At 44.4% G+C, this 22,356-nt stretch overlaps 1 protein-coding gene across 2 annotated transcripts in view; it reads right to left on the reverse strand.

Moving 5' to 3' along the window:
• Positions 1–4,037: 4,037 nt before the first annotated feature.
• gemin2 (gem nuclear organelle associated protein 2) overlaps positions 4,038–22,356 on the reverse strand; it is a 36,263-nt gene continuing 17,944 nt past the window's right edge. For both annotated transcript variants that reach the window (XM_033027166.1, XM_033027165.1), the window contains 6 exons: positions 20,937–21,050; positions 16,865–16,909; positions 16,308–16,376; positions 11,712–11,822; positions 6,523–6,581; positions 4,038–4,352 (listed from right to left, as the gene is read on the reverse strand). In XM_033027166.1, the coding sequence (XP_032883057.1) occupies positions 4,316–4,352; positions 6,523–6,581; positions 11,712–11,822; positions 16,308–16,376; positions 16,865–16,909; positions 20,937–21,050 (435 nt within the window). In that variant the 3' untranslated portion in view covers positions 4,038–4,315. The remainder of the gene's footprint in view (positions 4,353–6,522; positions 6,582–11,711; positions 11,823–16,307; positions 16,377–16,864; positions 16,910–20,936; positions 21,051–22,356) is intronic.

Raw genomic sequence — 22,356 nt, forward strand, 5'->3', positions numbered from 1 at the left:
TGAGGACCAAAGATGCTATAGCGAGCTATAGGCTCTTTGCTGAGGACTGCCAAAAGCAGTGCCGATTGTGGCTTTCGCCAGCATTACAGACCATCGGGCCGCGGACACGGAGAGGAGGTTGTCCCCTGTGACGGGTAGAGAGGAGAGGGGAGAGAGGGGGGGAGGAGGGGGAGGTGGAGGAAAGCCGGACGAGTGAGTGGGCAGTTTGGTGATAAATTTTTGATAAATATCTCGGAAATAATTGACCAAAATGATTGGGATTGTATTTTTTAAATCATAAGGAATTTTTCTACCAGAAGATGTAAGAAAATCACTGTTATTTTACCATCAGCAGCAGGGCAGCGGTCAGAGGTCAGATTTTATAAAAAGGTCAGATTGGTCAAGAATTTGTTTTAAATCGGGAAAATAATGTACCTAATCACAAGGAAAATCCCTACTGAAATATGTTAAGATTTCCCCGTTTCGGCTTCTGGTTTTCGAGGAGATGTTTCAAAGACAAAATGACACTCACACACCTACACAGTTTTAAAAGTATACTAGACCAAGTGCAGACCCGTTGGGGGGGGGGGCATGCGGCGTCACACACACTAACCACCCTCACACACACTAACTACCACCCGCCCACATGCTAACTACCCCCCTTGATATTATATTAATATTATTAATTTGCTCCTTTTACCCCATAACCGCCCTATCCACTGACACATAGCCCCCAACTCGCGGGTGCGTCTAGGGGGGGGGGGGGGGGGGGGGGGGTAGAGAGTGAAGGCAGAGAGAAGTGGGAGAAACAGAGAGAGAGAGGGGCAGAGACAGAAGGGCAAAAGACAGAGGGAGGGCGGAGGGGAGGAGGCGAGGGAGGGCGGGTGAGGGGGGGAGGAGGGGAGAGAGAGATGGGAGCTTTTACCACCTATAGGGAAGAGGAAAATTTTAAGTAAAATTATTGATTTTATAATATTGTGATTAGTTCATTTTAAAATGAACAAATCACATCAGGAATGCAAATTAGGTACATGATTTGCTAAATATACTGATTAATGCCTTTGATACATACAATGGGTTGAACACTGCCACTATTTTGAGCTGTTAAAACCGAGACAACCATGGTACCATACTTTTAATTTGCAATTTGATCAGGTGCTTCCTGATCAGTCTGTAAATAAAGATATAAACTTAAGATAAAGTTGAAAAGAAAAATAATTAATTTCCTGATATAAGCATTCAAGAATCAAATGTACATGGCTGCTGCTTATTCCGTACATGAGATTTGGTTTAAAACCAAAGGATATCTATTTATTACTAAAACTAAGATCTTGACCACTTTCTGAATTTCTGTTTCGTGATTTCCGAAAGAACGCCGCCACTTACGGACGTCATTTTTGGCCACCTCGCTCAGAGTCCACCTCCGCCGGATTGGACCAGAGGATTTTTCCCATCGATGAAAAATCAGTTATTAATTTCTTTTTTAAATGTCGTCATTCTTTCTGCTGCTCCCGCTGACGGCAGGGGGGCCGGAATTAAAAAACCCGGAAGTGTCGTGCCTCACTCAGTCTCTGCGAGATGGAGGAAGCGAGAGGGTCATGGCTCTCTGAGCTGCGAATAACACTGAACGCACGTCCACTCGACGGTGAGTCCCATCGATGTGGTTGTAAAGTGTTTGCCAAATTGTCTTGGCTTTTAAAGACTTTTCAGAAAATGTGTTTGTTGCTTGCAAAGTGTTTGCCAAATTTAAAATGCTTGTAACAGTTTTCGGATGGAGAAAGCGTGAATAAACATTTTATTAGATCAGGACTGTGTTTAATTGTAAAATTGGTGCTCATTCCGTGACTTCCGCTTAGTTGCAAGATGGCGCCGATGATATCATTTCCAGTTAGCGGCAAGATGGCGCTGACTGGAGAAGGCACAGTGAAGACGTTGTTGAATAATTCAAGAGAGCTGACTGCTCTGTTTATGGTGAGTGTGTTTGTTGGACGTTATTTAAAGCATGTTTTTGCTTCAGCAGCAGCAGCAGCCTCTACAGGCTTTAAACGTCTGAATCATTCGGTTTACACACTGTATGTTCACCACGTTCTGAAGTTACTTGGCATTTTAGTATTGTGTGTGTGTGTGTGTTAGTCTGTGTGTGTGTGTTCAGAAAATGTGTTGGTTGTAAAGTGTTTGCCAAATTGGCTTGGCTTTTAAAATGGTTGCAAGTTTTTTTATGGATAAAGCGTGAATAAACATTTTATTAGATCAGGGCTGTGTTTAATTGCAAAATTGGCGCTCATTCCGTGACAAGATGGTGGCGATGACGTAATTTCCGGTTAGCGGGAAGCTGGCGCTGAGTGCGTCATTTCCGGTTCGTGGCAAGAAGCGAGAGGGTGACGTCAAGATGGCGCCGAGTGCAGAAGACGCCGTTGAATAATTCAAGTGAGCTGACTGCTCTGTCTATGGTGGTGTGTTTGTTGGACGTTATGTAAAGCACATTTTTGCTTCAGCAGCAGCAGCCTCTACAGAAGGCTTTAAACGTTTGAATCATTCGGTTCACACACTGTATGTTTACCACGTTCTGAAGTTACTTGGCATTTTAGTATTGGTTGTGAGTGTGTGTGTCTGTGTGTGAGTGAATGAGTCTGTGTGTGTGAGTCTGTGTGAGTGAATGTGTGTGTGAATGAGTGTGTGTGTGTGTCTGTGAGTGAGTGTGTCTGTGAATGAGTGAGTGAATGAGTCTGTGTGTGTGTGAATGAGTCTGTGTGTGTCTGTGAGTGAGTGTGAGTCTGAGTGTGTGACTGAGTGAGTGTGTCTGTGTGTGTGAGAGTCTGAGTGTGTGAGTGTCTGTGTGAGGTGGAGGGTGGGTGCAATCAACAAATAGTACAAATGATATAGTATTTCGTAGTTCAGCTTATTTCTTGTATAATAGCCTGATGGCTATCAGGAAGCTGTTCCTCAATGTGAATGTTATAGTTTTCAGTTTACAAAAGTCGGACGTGACTCCAGAAGTCAGGCATAAGTCGGTCACTCCACAAGCCGTGATTCAGTCTGTCAGTCCAGAGGCCATGAGTCAGTCAGTCAGTCCAGAGACCATTAGTCCCAAGGCAGTGAGTGAGTCCAGAGGCCATGAGTAGGTCACTCACCGCCCCCCACCCACTGGCATCCCCCACCTGAAGACGCTGCCCTCCGCCTGGCTATAGGATGCTCCCCGTCCTGAAGCCGCCATCTCCCGCTGCAGGACACCCCCCTCCCTCATCAGCCCACGAGAGCCTGGGGAGATGGACTGAATGTGAGGGGGGGGGAGGGGAATGGCAAGGAGCAGAGTGGGAGGGTGAAGGGAGCAGGGGTGACTGAGTGAATTGCCAGCGTACCAGGTGTGAGTGACTGCACTGCCAGCCCACCAGCTGTCAGTGACTGCACTGCCAGCCCACCAGCCGTCAGTGACTGAACTGCTAGCCCACGAGCCGTGAGTAAGTGAACTGCCAGCCCACCAGCCGTGAGTGACTGCACTGCCAGCCCACCAGCCGTGAGTGACTGCACTGCCAGCCCACCAGCCGTGAATGACTGCACTGCCAGCCCACCAGCCCTGAGTAAGTGAACTGCTATCCCACCAGCCATAAGTGACTGAACTGCCAGCCCAATAATCCATTCAGTCCACCCTCTCCCCCTTCTCTCTCGCAGAGTCTGTCACCTCTTTTGGGCAGAATTTCTGGCAGTTTCTCAGCTGCCAGCCTGCCAGGTCTGAGTGACTGAGCTGCCAGCCCAAGAATCCATTCGGCCCACAATGTCCATACTAGCCCTCTGGAAACCAGTCCCTTCGGCTCACAACACCCATACTAGCGCCACAACACCCATACTAGCGTCACACCCCCCCCCCCCCCCACCGGCCAGCAATATTGGAATTGGTGGAGAGGTGGAATATTGCGTTGGGTGACCAGCCCTCCCGTGTGATGCTGGGACCCAACGGGTCCCACTTAGTCTAGTTTCATCTGTATTTGAATTTAATTAGAAGCAAGATGAAATGCATTAGAAATTACATTAGGCCAACAACATGGGCACACTTACAAAAGTTAAATACAAGTTTCTTTTTCATTGCAATGTCACAATGTCTCTGAAATTATTGAATTTTGAACCAGTTTGTAAAAACCTTCAGCAATAACAGACAACTTCCAGCATGTCAAATTGTTTATTACAAAAATTGGGAATTGGCATTTATTCTTTGATTATTCTTTCATATGGATTTTAAATAAGACTGTCAACAAAACAGAAAATGATCTAACAAAATACATTATCAGCATAACATGGTTGAAAATGATGGACTGAGTATTTATTCCAGACTTCATTAACATCAGTCATTATCTGCAAGGTCACACTGTTGAAAATACCTGAATGAGAAATAATTAAAAAATAAACTGTTAATTGTGAGATGTCCCTTTATAGCAAAAACTGCAATAAACACCTCGGTCTTTAACTGATTGCTGTCTGTTCAGTTCAAATTGTGTTTCCTACATTACACAATTAACCACTTTTCAAGAGAACTCCAACTTAAGATGAAGATCATTGACATGACACGTTAACTTTATACTCTCTCCAAAAATACTGTCTGCACTGCTGGGTATTTCCAGCATTTTCTGTTTATGTTTTAATATAAACAAGGCTGCAGATGGGCTTCAAAAACGGGGGCTGTCAGTGGTGAGAGGGGTTCAGAGGGGAAAGTTAGGACAACATGATTGTGTAACTAGGAAACCAAAAAAATAGAAAGTGGCTGGAAGAACTTAGCCAATCAATTAGTGTCTGTGAAAGAGGACCATTTAGGATGAGAGACCCTCCCTTAAAACTTGATTTTGAAAAAAGTGTTGGGGAGAGGAGGCAAGACAAGACTGCATGGCGATTGGCTAAGACAGATGAGGCAATGAAAAGCATGAGAAATGACTGTAAGGAAGGCATTTTATGGAAATGAGGTGAGAAAGGTTCTTAAGCATTATAATGGGAAACATTGAGAGGAATGAAAATTGTCCAGGGTTACTTATTTTGCACGCACGCACACCTAGGACCTCCTAGGACCACGTGTCGACCATGCTGCGAGTTTGAGTCGAGGGCAAACTCTTCTAATCTCGCAGATCAGGTCGCCGCAGTGGGACAGCCCCTTTACAGAACTATGAAGGCAGAGTTGGCTAAAGCAGACTGGTAAGATAGATTAAAATGTATAATAGTAGATGGGCAATGGTAAATATTTAAGAGGACTTTTCTTAATCCTCACCAAATATATTCCACTGGGAAATAAAGATTCATGAGAAGAGCGACCCATCCCTGGCTTACCAAGGAAGTTAAGGACGTTACCAAATAGAAAGAAATGTTGTTAAGATTAGTGGTGGGCCAGGAGAATTTGCCAAATATTATAAAGTAGCAAAGGAAGGGTGTTACAAATGGCGAAAATAAATGGGTTAATTAGCAAATAATATAGAAAAAAAGTGGAAATAACCTTTATTAGATATGAAATGATGTAAATTGCTGAAGATGCTGGTCTCATAGAAGATGAGACTGCAGGATTAATAATGGTAAGGAAGAAGATGGTGAAGATTGAACAAATGTTACACTGGTCTTCATATTAAAAGATACTAAATGTATTGCAATAATACATCGGAGAAGAAAAGGAATCGAGGAATGATCATTGGAGCAATAACTATGGGATAAACCAGTTGCACTGATTGCTAACAAGTGTACTGGACCTCATGAGTTGTTTCTAGCCTCTTGAAAATGGATACAAATTATTGGCGTTTCGGCCTTGTTTCCATTCGGTTCTTTGGCTTCGACTTCTCGTCCGTCGGCACCACATCCAGGTACCGTGTGGGACAAGTTTAATTATAGAGAGATTTGTGGGTGTCTGGGATGCACTGCATGGGGTGGTGGTAGTGGATATGATGATTGTGTTCCAGAGGCTTTTTGATAGGCAGGTGAATGGGTGGGCAATAGAGTGATAAGGATCACGTGCACGCAGAACAAATTTGGCATGTTCGGCACAGATATAATGGGCTGTAGCCTGTAGGACCTGTTCCTGTGCTGTACTATTCTATGGTTTACATAAAACTATTCCGATAACTTAATCACAAAAGGGTTTTTCTGCTATTAATAATATAAAAAAAGTTATTCTATTGCCTACAATGTTTATACATCGAGGGGTATTTACAGCACAACTTATTACATTGTTGCCTTATTCTCAATAATGCCGAATGTGAAAAGAAAACACTTTGCTTGTAAAAGGTCAATAAACTGCATCCACTATTGCCCAACAAAATTACTGGATCCCTAGCTACTTCCAGCAGCCAAGATAATGTGAGTTAAAGTCTTTGCAATGTCTCCTCTGTTTGATTAATTAGATATATTTCATTACAGATCCCTGAAGTTATGTTTGTAATTATTGTATCACAAAAATAGCAGAGCTATACCCACAGAGCTAGCAGAATTTATTTGAATGGGAAATCCCCTCTGTTAAGGAAGAACTCTTGAAGCTGAATGTCGAAAAGCATAAAGAGACCAAGTAAAGTTATTCAATACCTGGCAACTAGACAAATAAGTAAATTCAATGCTGACAATTCTCCATCTTCTGGATTTTCCTAGAAGAAATGAAATGGGGAAAAAAGTCATATTTTTAAGCAGCTATAAGGGTGTGAGTGTGTGAGGTAAACATCATTTTGGAAGCTTATTTGTCATAGGATGTTAATAATATACAAAATAAGTATGTGTGGCCCACAAATTATTCCCTTTCATGAAAAAACTGAAAATATCAGTAAGTAGGAATGTGTTGAATAAAGCAGCTAGTTAGGTACACTTGAATGCTGACTGCCAGCTTCAGCACATTCCGGCGAGGATTGGCGCACTTATCCTTGTTGGAAATACAGACAACAGTCCACATGGGCTAATAAAAGCAGTTTAATAAATAAAGGTGGGAGAAACATAACCAGCTTTTCCATCTGCTCTCCTCATCGTAATAGTGAAACTTTACAACTCTAGCCACATCTCTTCTACCATTTGGAAAACATCAAGCATAAACTTGTGGCCCCTAAACATAGGTGAGACCAAATGCAGACCGGGCACCTGCTTTGTTGAACACCTATGCTCTGTCCACTGAAGCCACCTGGATCTCCTGGTTCGTTATCGTTTTAGTGTCCCTTCCCATTCCCTCCCTGACCTGTCTGTCTTCTGCCTCCTCCACTGCCAGGATGAAGTCAAATGCAAACAAGAGGTACAGCATCTCATATTCCACTTGGGTAGTCTACAATCCAATGGCATGGACACCGAATTATCCAATTTTATTCATTTGTACCCCCTCTGTCCCTTTCTCTCTCATTCCATCTACCCCAATTCTCTCTTCTTCCCACCTTACCCTTCCCCATTACCCCTCCTGTTTCATTTCAACTCTCCCCCACACACACTTCTCACTGAATCCCCTCCCCTCCCATTGCTCCTTCTTCCTTCCTTTTGATTGTTCCCATCTGCCATCACATGGCATGCATTTCCATTATTCACCTTCCTTTCCTATCATCTTCCAGAAGCAGCAGCGTGTTGTCCTTCACTTATCACCTCCCAGCCTCTATGGCTATCTTCACCCTTCCGTTCTCCAACTACCTACTGACCAAACCCCCCCCCCCCACCTCATCTGTACCCACTTAACGCTTGCTAATTCTTGCTCCGCCCCTCTCCCAACAACTTTACCCTGGCTGCTACCTCTCCACCTTTTCCACTTGTAGCCTCAATTGGACAGCAGTAAAGGGCCTGTCCCACTTGGGTGACATTTGGGCGACTGCGGAGCGTCAGTGACTGTCATGCGGGTGATGCCCGGTTAGGGTTGAAGCTGTAAAATATTCTTCCTTCAATGCATGGATTTTCAACATTAATATATCAAATTTAATACAATAAAATCAATTGTGCAAATGAAAAGATGCCCGAGTCATTCCGTTTTATTTATGGATGTATTGGTCCGCTTCCAGATTCGATCACCAGGGATGGATTCAATGAGTGTAGACTGAACTCCCCTCCCCACTTCCCCCCTCCCGCCCCCATCCCTCCTCTCCACTCCCCCTACCCTTCTCTCTTCCCTTCCCCCCTCTTCCTCCCTTCTCCCCGCTCCACTCTTCTCCCCCTTATCCACTACCCCATCCCCTCACATCCCCTTCTCCCTCCCTCCCTTCTCCCATTCTCCACCGTCAAGCAGACAAATGGATGAGTGGCCACGGTCTGAATTACAAATTCAGATCCGATTTCTTATTGTGCAATGTCGGATGTCAAACTAGCAGTACATTTAGTTTTTGTTGAATGAATTTCATGAACCTCACTGAAAAGTCACATGCATTAGCCAGTTATCTGATAATGGAGATGAAAATGCATTCTGCATCTTTGAATTTGAGAGCATCTGCGACCTCAAATCAATGGACTGTAGTACGGAGCTTCAGGCGGAAGGAGCTGATACAGCGTTTATGGCCACAGCGACCTTGACAACAATGACTGACAATGCTCCACCCGGTCATTATTAAACTTTACCCTCAATGTGTTTCATATTCCTGAGATGTATTTTAATCTGGTCAAAATTCAGGCAGGTGATTTTACTCATGCACAGACTTTTCATGCACTATTCCTTTGAGGCTTGCGCTGAAAAGTGCAGCTTGAACACCCAAGGTGTATAAGGTTCCTAGGTTCCCCTTCTTCCTCCTCCTTGAACCAATTCTGCATAACCTCTATTGATTCATCCCATGATGCTGTGCTCCAAGGAAATCCCTATCAATGCAGCAATATTCATGAACACCAGGTTTATGCATATGTTTCTCAAGTAAGACAAATTCACTTAGGCCCCAGCACATCACTTTCTGCTGACTTGCAATTGTAAAGATTCAAAGCAGTCAATAGAAACATAGAAACATAGAAATTAGGTGCAGGAGTAGGCCATTCGGCCCTTCGAGCCTGCACCGCCATTCAATATGATCATGGCTGATCATCCAACTCAGTATCCCGTACCTGCCTTCTCTCCATACCCTCTGATCCCCTTAGCCACAAGGGCCACATCTAACTCCCTCTTAAATATAGCCAATGAACTGGCCTCGACTACCCTCTGTGGCAGGGAGTTCCAGAGATTCACCACTCTCTGTGTGAAAAAAGTTCTTCTCATCTCGGTTTTAAAGGATTTCCCCCTTATCCTTAAGCTGTGACCCCTTGTCCTGGACTTCCCCAACATCGGGAGCAATCTTCCTGCATCTAGCCTGTCCAACCCCTTAAGAATTTTGTAAGTTTCTATAAGATCCCCTCTCAATCTCCTAAATTCTAGAGAGTATAAACCAAGTCTATCCAGTCTTTCTTCATAAGACAGTCCTGACATCCCAGGAATCAGTCTGGTGAACCTTCTCTGCACTCCCTCTATGGCAATAATGTCCTTCCTCAGATTTGGAGACCAAAACTGTACGCAATACTCCAGGTGTGGTCTCACCAAGACCCTGTACAACTGCAGTAGAACCTCCCTGCTCCTATACTCAAATCCTTTTGCTATGAAAGCTAACATACCATTCGCTTTCTTCACTGCCTGCTGCACCTGCATGCCCACTTTCAATGACTGGTGTACCAAGACACCCAGGTCTCGCTGCATCTCCCCTTTTCCTAGTCGGCCACCATTTAGATAATAGTCTGCTTTCCTGTTTTTGCCACCAAAATGGATAACCTCACATTTATCCACATTATACTGCATCTGCCAAACATTTGCCCACTCACCCAGCCTATCCAAGTCACCTTGCAGTCTCCTAGCATCCTCCTCACAGCTAACACTGCCCCCCAGCTTAGTGTCATCCGCAAACTTGGAGATATTGACTTCAATTCCCTCATCCAGATCATTAATATATATTGTAAATAGCTGGGGTCCCAGCACTGAGCCTTGCGGTACCTCACTAGTCACTGCCTGCCATTGTGAAAAGGACCCGTTTACTCCTACTCTTTGCTTCCTGTTTGCCAGCCAGTTCTCTATCCACATCAATACTGAACCCCCAATGCCGTGTGCTTTAAGTTTGTAAACTAATCTCTTATGTGGGACCTTGTCGAAAGCCTCCAGATACACCACATCCACTGGTTCTCCCCTATCCACGCTACTAGTTACATCCTCGAAAAATTCTATAAGATTCGTCAGACATGATTTACCTTTTGTAAATCCATGCTGACTTTGTCCAATGATTTCACCACTTTCCAAATGTGCTGCTATCCCATCTTTAATAACTGACTCTAGCAGTTTCCCCACCACCGATGTTAGACTAACTGGTCTGTAATTCCCCGTTTTCTCTCTCCCTCCCTTCTTAAAAAGTGGGGTTACGTTTGCTACCCGCCAATCCTCAGGAACTACTCCAGAATCTAAAGAGTTTTGAAAGATTATTACTAATGCATCCACTATTTCTGGAGCTACTTCCTTAAGTACTCTGGGATGCAGCCTATCTGGCCCTGGGGATTTATTGGCCTTTAATCCATTTAATTTACCCAACACCACTTCCCGGCTAACCTGGATTTCACTCAATTCCTCCAACTCCTTTGACCCGCAGTCCCCTGCTATTTCCGGCAGATTATTTATGTCTTCCTTAGTGAAGACGGAACCAAAGTAGTTATTCAATTGGTCCGCCATATCCTTGCTCCCCATGATCAACTCACCCGTTTCTGACTGCAAGGGACCTACATTTGTTTTAACTAATCTCTTTCTTTTCACATATCTATAAAAACTTTTGCAGTCAGTTTTTATGTTCCCTGCCAGTTTTCTTTCATAATCTATTTTTCCTTTCCTAATTAAGCCCTTTGTCCTCCTCTGCTGGTCTCTGAATTTCTCCCAATCCTCCGGTATGCTGCTTTTTCTGGCTAATTTGTACACATCATCCTTCGCTTTGATACTATCCCTGATTTCCCTTGTTATCCACGGATGCACTACCTTCCCTGATTAATACCAGTTGAGTTCAAATAAAAGTCTGAAAAAATTAATAAGCAACTAATTTACAATAGTATTACGATCCCTTCAAACATCACTGTTGGGGTGGGACCCTTCCACAGATGCACAGGGTTAATGCATCTCCACTATTGCGGTCTTGCGCTCAAGCAACTGGAAGCCTGCGCCAGCGACAGAACACGCTGGCGCGCAGCAATGCGAACAGCAGCCAGCAGCTTCGAGGAGCGCCGCATAGAGCGCCTTACCAAAGCCAGGGAGGGGAGGAAGGCTGCCGCCCAGAACCCGCCAGTGATGACGTTCATCTACCCCCACTTCCCACGAGTGTGCGGTTCACGAAATTGGACTCGTGAGCCATGTCAGAACTCATCAGAATTGAGACAGCGCAACCCGCCATCGTCGTTACCGATGGGCCACCACCACAGGTTCCAATTTGAAAGAGCTTGTTTAAAAGCAGCAGTGCAGTCTGATTAACTTCATAAACCGACTGCTTTGCATAATTCTGGTGAGAGTTAGCGCTGTATATGCCAATGCACGTTCTGCATGGCAATCATTAACTCATGTTGTGTGTGTGTATGTGTACTGTGTGTGTATTGTTTCCCAAATCAAAAATGTTTTGGCGCACACAGTATCCAGGCAACAGCTGCTACATGGCTGACATTTTGTACTGTGATCATATTAAAATCTAGCTCAGTAAAGTTAAAAGCATTTAGAATTAAGTTTAATAACGATTACTGAACAGCCTATTGAAATTTTCATGGATCTTATAAAAAAAGCACCAGATACTTACTAGTTTAGCACGAATTTCAGAACATCTTCTAGCCAGCTGTCGAATAAGAGAATGGGCCTCAGGAAGTAGTGGCTTTTCTATGCAGGCTAACAAAGCATATAGCCATCTACCCTAAGGAAAAAAATGTATAATAAAACGTCAACTGTCTAATATTTTAATTATTCTTAACTACAATACAATATCCAAACCAAGAAATAAACTGGATGCATTACCGGGACAAGGTCAAGCAATAATGTACTCATTTTTTCCAAAGGACTAGAATACAAAACCAGGGATATAATGCTGAGGCTCTATAGGCATTGGTCAGGCTACATTTGGAGTATTGTGAGCAATTTTGGGCATCATATCTGAGGAAGGATGTGCTGGCTCTAGTGAGAGTCCAGAGGAGTAGGCCATTCGGCCCTTCGAGCCAGCACCGCCATTCAATGTGATCATGGCTGATCATCCACAATCAGTACCCTGTTCCTGCCTTCTCCCCATATCCCCTGACTCTGCTATCTTTAAGAGCCCTATCAAGCTCTCTCTTGAAAGTATCCAGAGAACTGGCCTCTGAGGCAGAGAATTCCACAGACTCACAACTGTGTGAAAAAGTGTTCCCTCATCTCCGTTCCAAATGCCTTACCCCTTATTCTTAAACTGTGGCCCCTGGTTCTGGACTCCCCCAACATCGGGAACATGTTTTCTGCCTCTAGCGTGTCCAAACCCTTAATAATCTTATATGTTTCAATAAGATATCCTCTCATCCTTCTAAATTCCAGAGTATCCAAGCCCAGTCGCTCCATTCTCCCAGCATATGACAGTCCCGCCATCCCGGGAATTAACTTTGTGAACCTACGCTGCACTCCCTCAATAGCAAGAATGTCCTTCCTCAAATTAGGGGGCCAAAACAGCATACAATACTCCAGGTGTGGTCTCACTAGGGTCCTGTACAATTGCAGAAGGACCTCTTTGCTCCTATATTAAACTCCTCTTATTATGAAGGCCAACATGCCATTCACTTTCTCCACTGCCTGCTGTACCTGCATGCTTACTTTCATTGACTGATGAACAAGGATCCCCAGATCCCATTGTACTTCCCCTTTTCCCAACTTGACAAAATTTAGATAATAATCTGCCTTCCTGTTTTTGCTACCAAAGTGGATAACCTCATATTTATCCACATTAAACTGCATCTGCCATGCATCTGCCCACTCACCCAACCTGGCCAAGTCACCCTGCATTCTCATAGCATCCTCCACACAGTTCACACTGCCACCCAGCTTTATGTCATCTGCAAATTTGCTAATGTTACTTTGAATCCCTTCATCCAAGTCATTGATGTATATTGTAAATAGCTGCGGTCCCAGCACCGAGCCTTGCGGTACCCCACTAGTTACTACCTGCCATTCTGAAAGGGACCCGTTAATCCCTACTCTTTGTTTCCTGTCTGCCAACCAATTTTCTATCCATGTCAGCACTCTAACCCCAATACCATGTGCCCTAATTTTGCCCACTAATCTCCTATGTGGGACCTTATCAAATGCTTTCTGAAAGTCCAGGTACACTACATCCATAGGCTCTCCCACGTCCATTTTCTTAGTTACATCCTCAAAAATTTCCAGAAGATTAGTCAAGCATGATTTCCCCTTCGTAAATCCATGCTGACTTGGACCGATCCTGTTGCTGCTGTTACTAATTGCTATTACAAGAAAGATTCCAGGAATCAGTGTTTGACAGTACTGGGCCTGTACTAGCTGGAGTTCAGAAGGATGAGGGGGTGACCTCATTGAAACTTATCGGAAAGTGAATGGCTTGGATAGAGTGGATGTGGAGAGGAAGTTTTCACTAGTGGGAGAGCCTAGGACCGGAGGTCATAGAACTCAGAATTAAACGACGTTCCTTTAGGAAGACGATGAGGGGGAATTTCTTTAATTAGAGGGTGGTGAATCTGTGGAATTCTTTGCCACAGAAGGCTGTGGAGGCCAAGTCGATGGATATTTTAAGGCAGATATAGATAGATTCTTGATTAGTACAGGTGTCAGAGGTTATGGGGAGAAGGCAGGAGAATGGGGTTAGGAGGGAGTGATAGATCAGCCATGATTAAATGGCGGAGTGGACTTGATGGGCTGAATGGTTTAATTCTGCTCCTATCACTTATGACCTTATGGCCACTCTAGTATCTTTCTCTAAGCTCTACCTTTTGTACTTGTGTTGGGCTTGATTATATTCATGTATAGTATTGATTTGATTGGATAGCACAAGGACGGCTGTGCCTTAAGGGCCTGTCCCACTTGGCGATTTTTTTGGCGACTGCCGGCATCATTGACTGACGTATCAGAGTTGCCGAAAGATTTTGAACATTTCAAAATCCAGCGACGACAAAAGAAATGTTGCAACACCTGAGGAAACACCGCGCGTCAATACGTCATCACGCCGCAACTTTTTCGGTGACCTGATACGTCAAGTCAATGATGCCGGCAGTCGCCGAATAAAATCACCGTGGGACAGGCCTTTTAGTACTCATGACAATAAAACTAAACACTAAAGTTTATCGATGTAATTCTTAGACTCTAATGTTTGATCATCATTAAGAATGCTGTGTAAAATTTTGCCGTTGAGAAAAATATCAAAGCATTGAGGAATTTAGGAAGAGAAACCAACTCGAAGCAAATCAACAACAGAAATAGACAGCTTCAGAATCTAGTTATTTAGCAGCAATAAGAGGCACAAGGAGACAGGGAAAAGGCTAACAATATTTACGTTCAGATTTTACATTTTACTGTCATTTGTTTCTCCCTCATATTATTTCATTTTTTTTTTGCTCCTCTTTGATTGCGAAACTACTAAGGCACCATTTGTGGTGAAGCATACCACATTCCAATAAAACTGCAAAACCCATTTGGGGTTGTGGTCACCTGCCCTCAATATATTAACAGTGAAATAAAATCCTGTGCATAAAAAATAAATAATTGTAAACATTATTAAATTTCACTCCATTTTATGTTGACACCATGTAATCTTTGCATAATGCTTTGCAATTGCTTTATAATTCATCCCTGTAAGATTCCTGGTAAATCTGTGTGCATGCCACTAAGATTAATCCACAGTATCAGTGGAAGGTAAATTGGATCAAGGTATGCATTTGAAAAAGGATATTATAAACAAAATTGAGACCATTGTCCCAACTAAGATGATAAACATCTGGAGTAATGTACAACTTAATCTTTATTGTAAAAGTCATTAGGCTAGTTAAAATTGAATACTAAGCTGGGAGAATTCAAGTACAGGTGCACAACCTTTTATCCGAAAGCCTTGGGACCAGACACTTCTCGGATTTCGGAATTTTTCGGATTTCCGAATGGAAGATTTTTAGCGTAGATTAGGTAGGTAGCGCGGGCGGCTTGAAAAGTCTGGAGCGGCTGCCTCCTCCCCGGAGACCGGGGAATCATTGTAAATCATTGCTTAAATGTTAGTCACTTAGTTTGGAGGGATTTATGTGGGGGGGGGGTGAAGGGGGAAACTTTAATTCTTAGTCCCCTACCGAGGCGGGGAGCGGGCAATGCCTTACCGGGTCGCCGTGCAGTAAGCGCCGGAGCGCTGTGGCCGCCGACTCCCAACATCGCGGAGCTGGGGGCTGCGGGCGTCCGGCCGCGGGCGGCGCCGGTTGGAGCTCCGACCCCGGCAACTCTACCCCTGGCTGCGCGGCGCTCCAAATCCAGCACCGCCCGCGACCTGATGCCCGCAGACCAAGCTCCGCGATGTTGGGAGTCGGCGGCGTCGCAGCGCTGGGATACCAGCGGGGAGCGGGCAATGCCTTACCGGGTCGCCGTGCGGTAAGCTCCGGAGCGCTGTGGCCGCCGACACACAACATCGCGGAGCTGGGGCTGCGGGCGTCTGGCCGCGGGCCGCGCTGGATTTGGAGCGCCGCGCAGCCAGGGGTAGAGTTGCCGGGGTCGGAGCTACAACCGGCGCCGCCCGCGGCCGGACGCCCGCAGCCCCAGCTCCGCGATGTTGGGAGTCCGCGGCCACAGCGCTCCGGAGCTTACTGCACGGCGACCCGGTAAGGCATTGCCCGCTCCCCGCCTCTCCGACCAGGTAGGGGACTAAGAATTAAAGTTTCCCCCTTCACCCCCCCCTTCCACATAAAAGCCCTCCAAACTAACTGACTAACATTTAAGCAATGATTTACAGATGGTTAAGTGTCTCCGGGGAGGAGGCAGCCGCTACAGTAGTACAGACCTGGGTTGACCATGGGTCGTTTCGGGTCAAGTTTGGCGCCAAACGCGAGCTTTGGTGTGCAGACGACATCCTGGAAAAAATGTCCGGTTTTCGGAGCTTTTCGGTTTCCGGAACTCCGGATAAAAGGTTGTGCACCTGTACTAGCTTGATGATTTTGTGTGTATCAAGAAAACATTTTCACTACAAAATGTTCTTAAAATTGTGAAATAAAATTTTAGCACCCACGCTAATGGAAACTTGGCAGCCAGTTGCACTTGTAGATGGTGAATGATAAAGGGAGAAAGAATTGTTTCAATACAAGAATAAATTAGGCACTTGCATGATTATTTATAGCTAAGAGATATATAGCTAAGCTTTACCAGAAGCAAGGAACCTTACCAATTCTGGATATAATTTTTTATCTCCAAACCAAATGATTAGGTATTCCAATATGTTAAATACTGTAGGCTGAAAAAAACCAAGAGATTTAACAATGATTTCATATAAAACAGTTGCACAAAAAGGTAGATGAAAGAGAATGAAATATAATGCAGATAATTTTGTACTTTGCATAATACCTATTAGGACATTCAACAAAACTGAAGTATTTTAAATACTGATCAAAATGTTGAAATTGGCATTAAAAATTTACACAAGACAAACTCTTGGCAATAGACATACTATTAGTTTTTAATTTTAAACTATATTTACTGAGTATATAATTAGGCTGCAGCATGAACAAATTTAATGAGCTAGCAAAACCGTGAGTTGAATATGATTGAGATTCGTCTACTCATGAAAAGCCAGTCTACTGCAATATTACTTTAAAATATCTTGACTTAAATATCTAAATGGCCTTGGAAACAAGTTGTAATTTGTAAAATGGAAAACGTCTTATGGATTTTTTAAATTCCTGCCATAAAAAACTCAAATTCAAACAAATTAAATGCTGGTACCTGACTCATTCTGCTGACAATACTCAACAGGGGAGGAAATCCCACCTGAAAGATAGACAGATCACCGTGCACAATTAAAACTTAACCTTGATCTACATCGGAAAAGTAAAAATCTGAGTAATATTGAATAATCTTAATAATTCTGAGTGTTTATAAAGCAAAGAGCCTTGAAGGTGCAAACATCAGTTACATCTTAACAATGCAAGTTAGTTACAATGTCAAAAACTCTATATGCAATAAGGAATTCATAGAGGCACTGCAGATATTGGAATCCTGAGCAAAACACAGTGTTGGAGGAACCCAGTGGGTCCGATACCATCTGTGGAGGAAACGGACAGATAGTGTTTTGGGACTCTTCTTCAGACTGACTTCAGATCCTCAATTCCGTAATAGGAAAATATTAACTAGAGAGACTGCATAGGCAACACAGGGAATATATATATATATCTATATATATATATATATATATTTTACTAGACCAAGTGCAGACCCGTTGGGTCTGTTCCCCCAACGTGCGGTTGTGGGGGGGGGGGGGGAGGCGGCATGCAGCGTCACACACACACTAACTATCCCCCCCCCCCCGCTAATTACCCCCCTTGATATTATATTAATATTATTAATTTGCTCCTTTTACCCCATAAACACCCTATCTACTGACGCATAGCCCCCAACTTGCAGTCACACCTAGAGAGGGGGGGGGGGGGGGGCGGGGATAGAGAGTGAGGGCAGAGTGAGAAGGGGCAGACACAGAGAGAGAAACAGAGACACAGAGAGAGGGGCAAGAGGGAGAGTTGGGTGGAGAGGAGGCGAAGAGTGAGGGTGGGTGAGGGGGGAAAGGTGGGGGAGGAGGGGAGGAGAGAGAGGGTGAGAGTGAGGGGGAGAGAGGGGGTGCTGAGAGGGGGGTGAGGGGGAGAGGTGGGGAGCAGGGAGGGGGAGGTAGGGGGGAGGGTGGAGGGAAGAGGGTAGGGGCGTAGAGGGGAGGGGTTTAGGGGAGGGAGGGAGGGAGGGTGGGGGAGGGGATGGAGAGGAGGAGGGGGGGGAGGAGGGGGGGGAGAGAGATGGGAGAGGGGGGAGAGAGGGGAGAGAGGGGAGAGAGGGGGTGTGCTGAGAGGGGAGGGGGAGAGGTGGGGAGCAGGGAGGGGGAGGGAGGGTGGAGGGAAGGGGGTAGGGGTGTGTGGAGGGGAGGGGGGTTAGGGGAGGAATGGTGGGGAAGGAGATGGAGGGGAGGGGGGGAGAGAAAAAGAGGGGAGAGAGAGGGGAAGGGGGGAGAGGAGAGGGGGGAGAGGAGAGGGGGGGAGGAGAGGGGGGGGAGAGGAGAGGGGGGGGAGGAGGAGGGGGGGGGAGAGGAGAGGGGGGGGGAGAGGAGAGGGGGGGGAGAGGGGAGGGGGGGGGAGAGGAGAGGGGGGGGGAGAGGAGAGGGGGGGGAGAGGAGAGGGGGGGAGAGGAGAGGGGGGGGGGAGAGGAGAGGGGGGGAGAGGAGAGGGGGGGGGAGAGGAAAGGGGGGGAGAACCTAAAAAACATTTTAGAACCAAAAAAGACATTCTGCAAGCATTGTAGAACCAAAAGAGACACTTTTTGCAAACATTTTAGAACCAATAAACACTTTTTGCAAACATTTTAGAACCAATAGATACATTCTGCAAGCGTTTTAGAACCACTAAGGACACTTACATTTGAGTAGACATGTGTTCAGTGTTATTCACAGCTCAGAGAAACGTGACCCTCTGCCTTCCTCCATCTTGAAGAGAATGTGAGGCACACCACTTCCTGGTTTTATAGTCCCTCCCCCCTGCCGCCAGCAGGGGCAGCAGAGAGAATGGGGAATTTTGTAAAATCATTAATATCTGTGTCATTTTTCATCGACGGGAAAAATCCTCGGCACACATACGGAGGAGGGGGGCTCTGAGCAAGGTGGCCAAAAATGACGGCCGTAGGTGGCGGCGTTCTCTCGGAAATCGCAGCACAGATGGCCAAAACCGGTCAAGAACAGACTTTTAGTAATATAGAGATGGCACGGAAACAAGCCCTTCAGCCCAATTTGTCCATGCTGCCCAAGATGCCCCATCTACACTGGTCCCATATGCCCGCATTTGGTCCATATCTCTCCAAACCTTTCCTATCCATGCAGTTGTCCAAATGTCTTTTAAGTGTTGTTATTGTACCTGTATCAACTACTTCATCTGCAGGCTTGTTCCATATATCCACCACCCACTGTGTGAAAAAGTTGCCCCTCCCATTAAATCGTTTCCTTCTCACCTTAAAGCAATGTCCTTGGCTCTTGATTCCCCAACTCTGCGTAAAACTTGATTCCCCTACTCTGGGTCAGACTCAATAACAATCAGCACGGGAGCACCTCAGGGCTGCGCGATCACCCCCCTGCTGTACTCACTCAATACTCATGACTGCGTAGCCCATCATAGTGCGAACTTCATCATCAAGTTCGCTGACGACACCACTGTTGTGGGATGTATCACTGATGGGGATGAGTCAGAGTTTGGAAGAGAGATCGAGCAACTGTCCATATGGTGCCAGCACAATAACCTGGCCCTCAACACCACCAAAACCAAGGAACTGATTGTGGACTTTGGAAGGAGTAGGATGGAGACCCACAGTCCCGTTTATATCAACGGGTCGATGGTTGAAAGGGTCAAGAGCTTCAAATTCCTGGGCGTTCACATCTCTGAAGATCTTTCCTGGTCCGAGAACACTGATGCAATTATTAAGAAAGCACATCAGCGCCTCTACTTCCTGAGAAGATTACGGAGTGTCGGTTTGTCAAGGAGGACTCTCTCTAACTTCTACAGGTGCACAGTAGAGAGCATGCTGACCGGTTGCATCGTGGCTTGGCTCGGCAACTTGAGCGCCCTGGAGAGGAAAAGACTACAAAAAGTAGTAAACATTGCCCAGTCCATCATCGGCTCTGACCTTCCTTCCATCGAGGGGATCTATCCCAGTCGCTGCCTCAAAAAGGCTGGCAGTATCATCACGGACCCACACCATCCTGGCCACACACTCATCTTCTTGCTACCTTCAGGTAGAAGGTACAGGAGCCTGAAGACTGCAAAGACCAGGTTCAGGAATAGCTACTTCCCCACAGCCATCAGGCTATTAAACTTGGCTCGAACAAAACTCTGAACATTAGTAGCCCATTATCTGTTATTTGCATGTTATCAGTTTATTTATTCATGTGTGTATATATTTATATAATGGTATATGGGCACACTGATCTGTTTTGTAGTCAATGCCTACTATGTTCTGTTGTGCTGAAGCAAAGCAAGAATTTCATTGTCCTATCAGGGACACATGACAATAAACTCACTTGAACTTGAAGACACTGTGCATTCACCCTATCTATCCCCCTCATGATTTTATACACCTCAATAAGATCATCCCTCAGCCTCCAACACTTCAGGAATACAGTCCGAGCCTACGGTAACCTTTTCTATAGCTCAGGCCCTCAAATCCTGGCAACACCCTCGTAAATTTTTGTCTGCACTTAGGTCAAAAGTTTATGCTAAATACCAAGAATACATGCAAATCTGCAAATGTTCTTAAATGGTGCACAAAAATGCCATCAAGACAGAATTACTGATTCAGTTATTGATAACAATCAAAACAGTAGTTTACTGAAGCATTTTGAATCACTGCAATGAATTCCAATGAAGGTGGGTCAAAACATGACCACTGATAATTATTAATTATTTGAATCAAATCAAGTTAACTGAAACTACAATAAGATTTCCTAGAATTAGTTATGAATTCAGAATATCTGCTGCTTTAAAATTCAAATTGTTTCCCTGTACTTTGTTTTCTTGTTCCTCTCTGCAAGTTTTATGTCAGCGACCAAACCAAAAAAGAGCATAAATAAAAATACTGGATTATAATGAAATTGAAAGAAGTGCAAATAAATTGTTCAGCCTCTACATTTTTATCAATTCTATTTATAAGAGGCTGAGTTTATTTAAGGTAAACAATGGCTTGCTTGACAACAGATCACTGGTGAATAGAAGTAACTAATGTGTAAATTACAAATGTGTGATAGCTACAAATACACAATTTAAAAACAAACTACCTGCACATAGTCAATCCCTGGGTTATCAATTTCATTAGTAACTGGTGACGAATTTAAGTACAGCTTTTCTCCAAGACAGAATTTTTTCCACCCCTCTTCGTCTTCAAGAGATGGCTATGAAGTATAAATAAATTTCAATCAATTCAGGAAAAATATTTCATCGTCCAAAAGCAAAGTGTTTTTTGTAAAACATGGTTTAAAATCGACTTCAAGACTAAATAAAACAATACATTGAACATATCAAACATTTGAAGCCTTTCATTTGTCACTAGATGGCAGCAAAATACTGCTGTATAACATTTTAAGCAAGCATTGGACATCACATGTATTGCTTCTGAAAAAACAGTATTTTGCATGGTAAACACTGCTGAGCATTACATGGAATAACATTTCAACCTAATTCTATATCCAGAAGATCTGCCCAATTATTGCTTACTCCAAAAGAACTAGACATAGATTTTTGAGAACTGTATTCCCATTTGTGTTGTAACCCAAGTTACATAAAATGAGCTAAATTACCTAGGTACAGCTTTAAATTTGACTTGAAACAGCTTTAACTAGTAACTCAGGGATTTAAGGCAGGGAAATACTTCGATTGCAAAGGGGAATGAACAAGGTGAGTTGTAGCCTGGAAATTAATCCCTGTTATTTCTTGCTGATATCTGCACTGAAGGAACAAAAAACCATATGCATCTGTGCAATTAATGGCTGGGACTTGGACACGATTCAGCTTGTTACATAAAATGTTTAAGACAGCCTCAGATGAAGAAATTGTGAAACTGGGACATTTTCAATTCCTCCACACTTCTGCCTTACTTTCTAAAAAAGCTCTATACTCAGGTAAACCAGCAATGATGTCCGACAATCCTAAATACTTCATCCAAATTGCTAATCTTCATAAACAAGCTTAGGTGAGGTATGCACTTAGCTATCAATAATGCAGGGTGTTGCAGATGCGCCTGGTGCAAGATCTGTAAGTCCATTTATTTCAATTGAGGTCCTTCAAATGTACGAAAGGTTAAAGGAGGCAAGAAACAAACTGCTGGAAGAACTCTAACAGGTCAAGCAGCATTCGTGGAAGCTGTCTTTTGGCTGACGTTTCGGGTTGAGGTCCTGCATCAGTACTCCAAAGAGATGGTCGACGTTACAGTTTGAGATCTTGTATCAGGACCCAGCATCTGCAGTATGTGAGACTGCAGGTAATTTTCAAACAAACTGTACTTGCAGTATTTTCTTAGTCTTTAATTATTTTAATGAATCCTACATGTTTGTAGATTTCCTCCCTCGGAACATGGACCCGTTGCAGTTCGCATACCGTCCGAACAGATCCACGGACGATGCCGGGCTCCCAGGTCTTGCACACCGCTCTCTCCCATCTGGACAGCCAGAAGGGGGGCTACGTGAGGATGCTGTTCATAGA

Source organism: Amblyraja radiata, chromosome 9 (genome assembly GCF_010909765.2).
Source record: "Amblyraja radiata isolate CabotCenter1 chromosome 9, sAmbRad1.1.pri, whole genome shotgun sequence".
Classification (NCBI taxonomy): Eukaryota; Metazoa; Chordata; class Chondrichthyes; order Rajiformes; family Rajidae; genus Amblyraja; species Amblyraja radiata.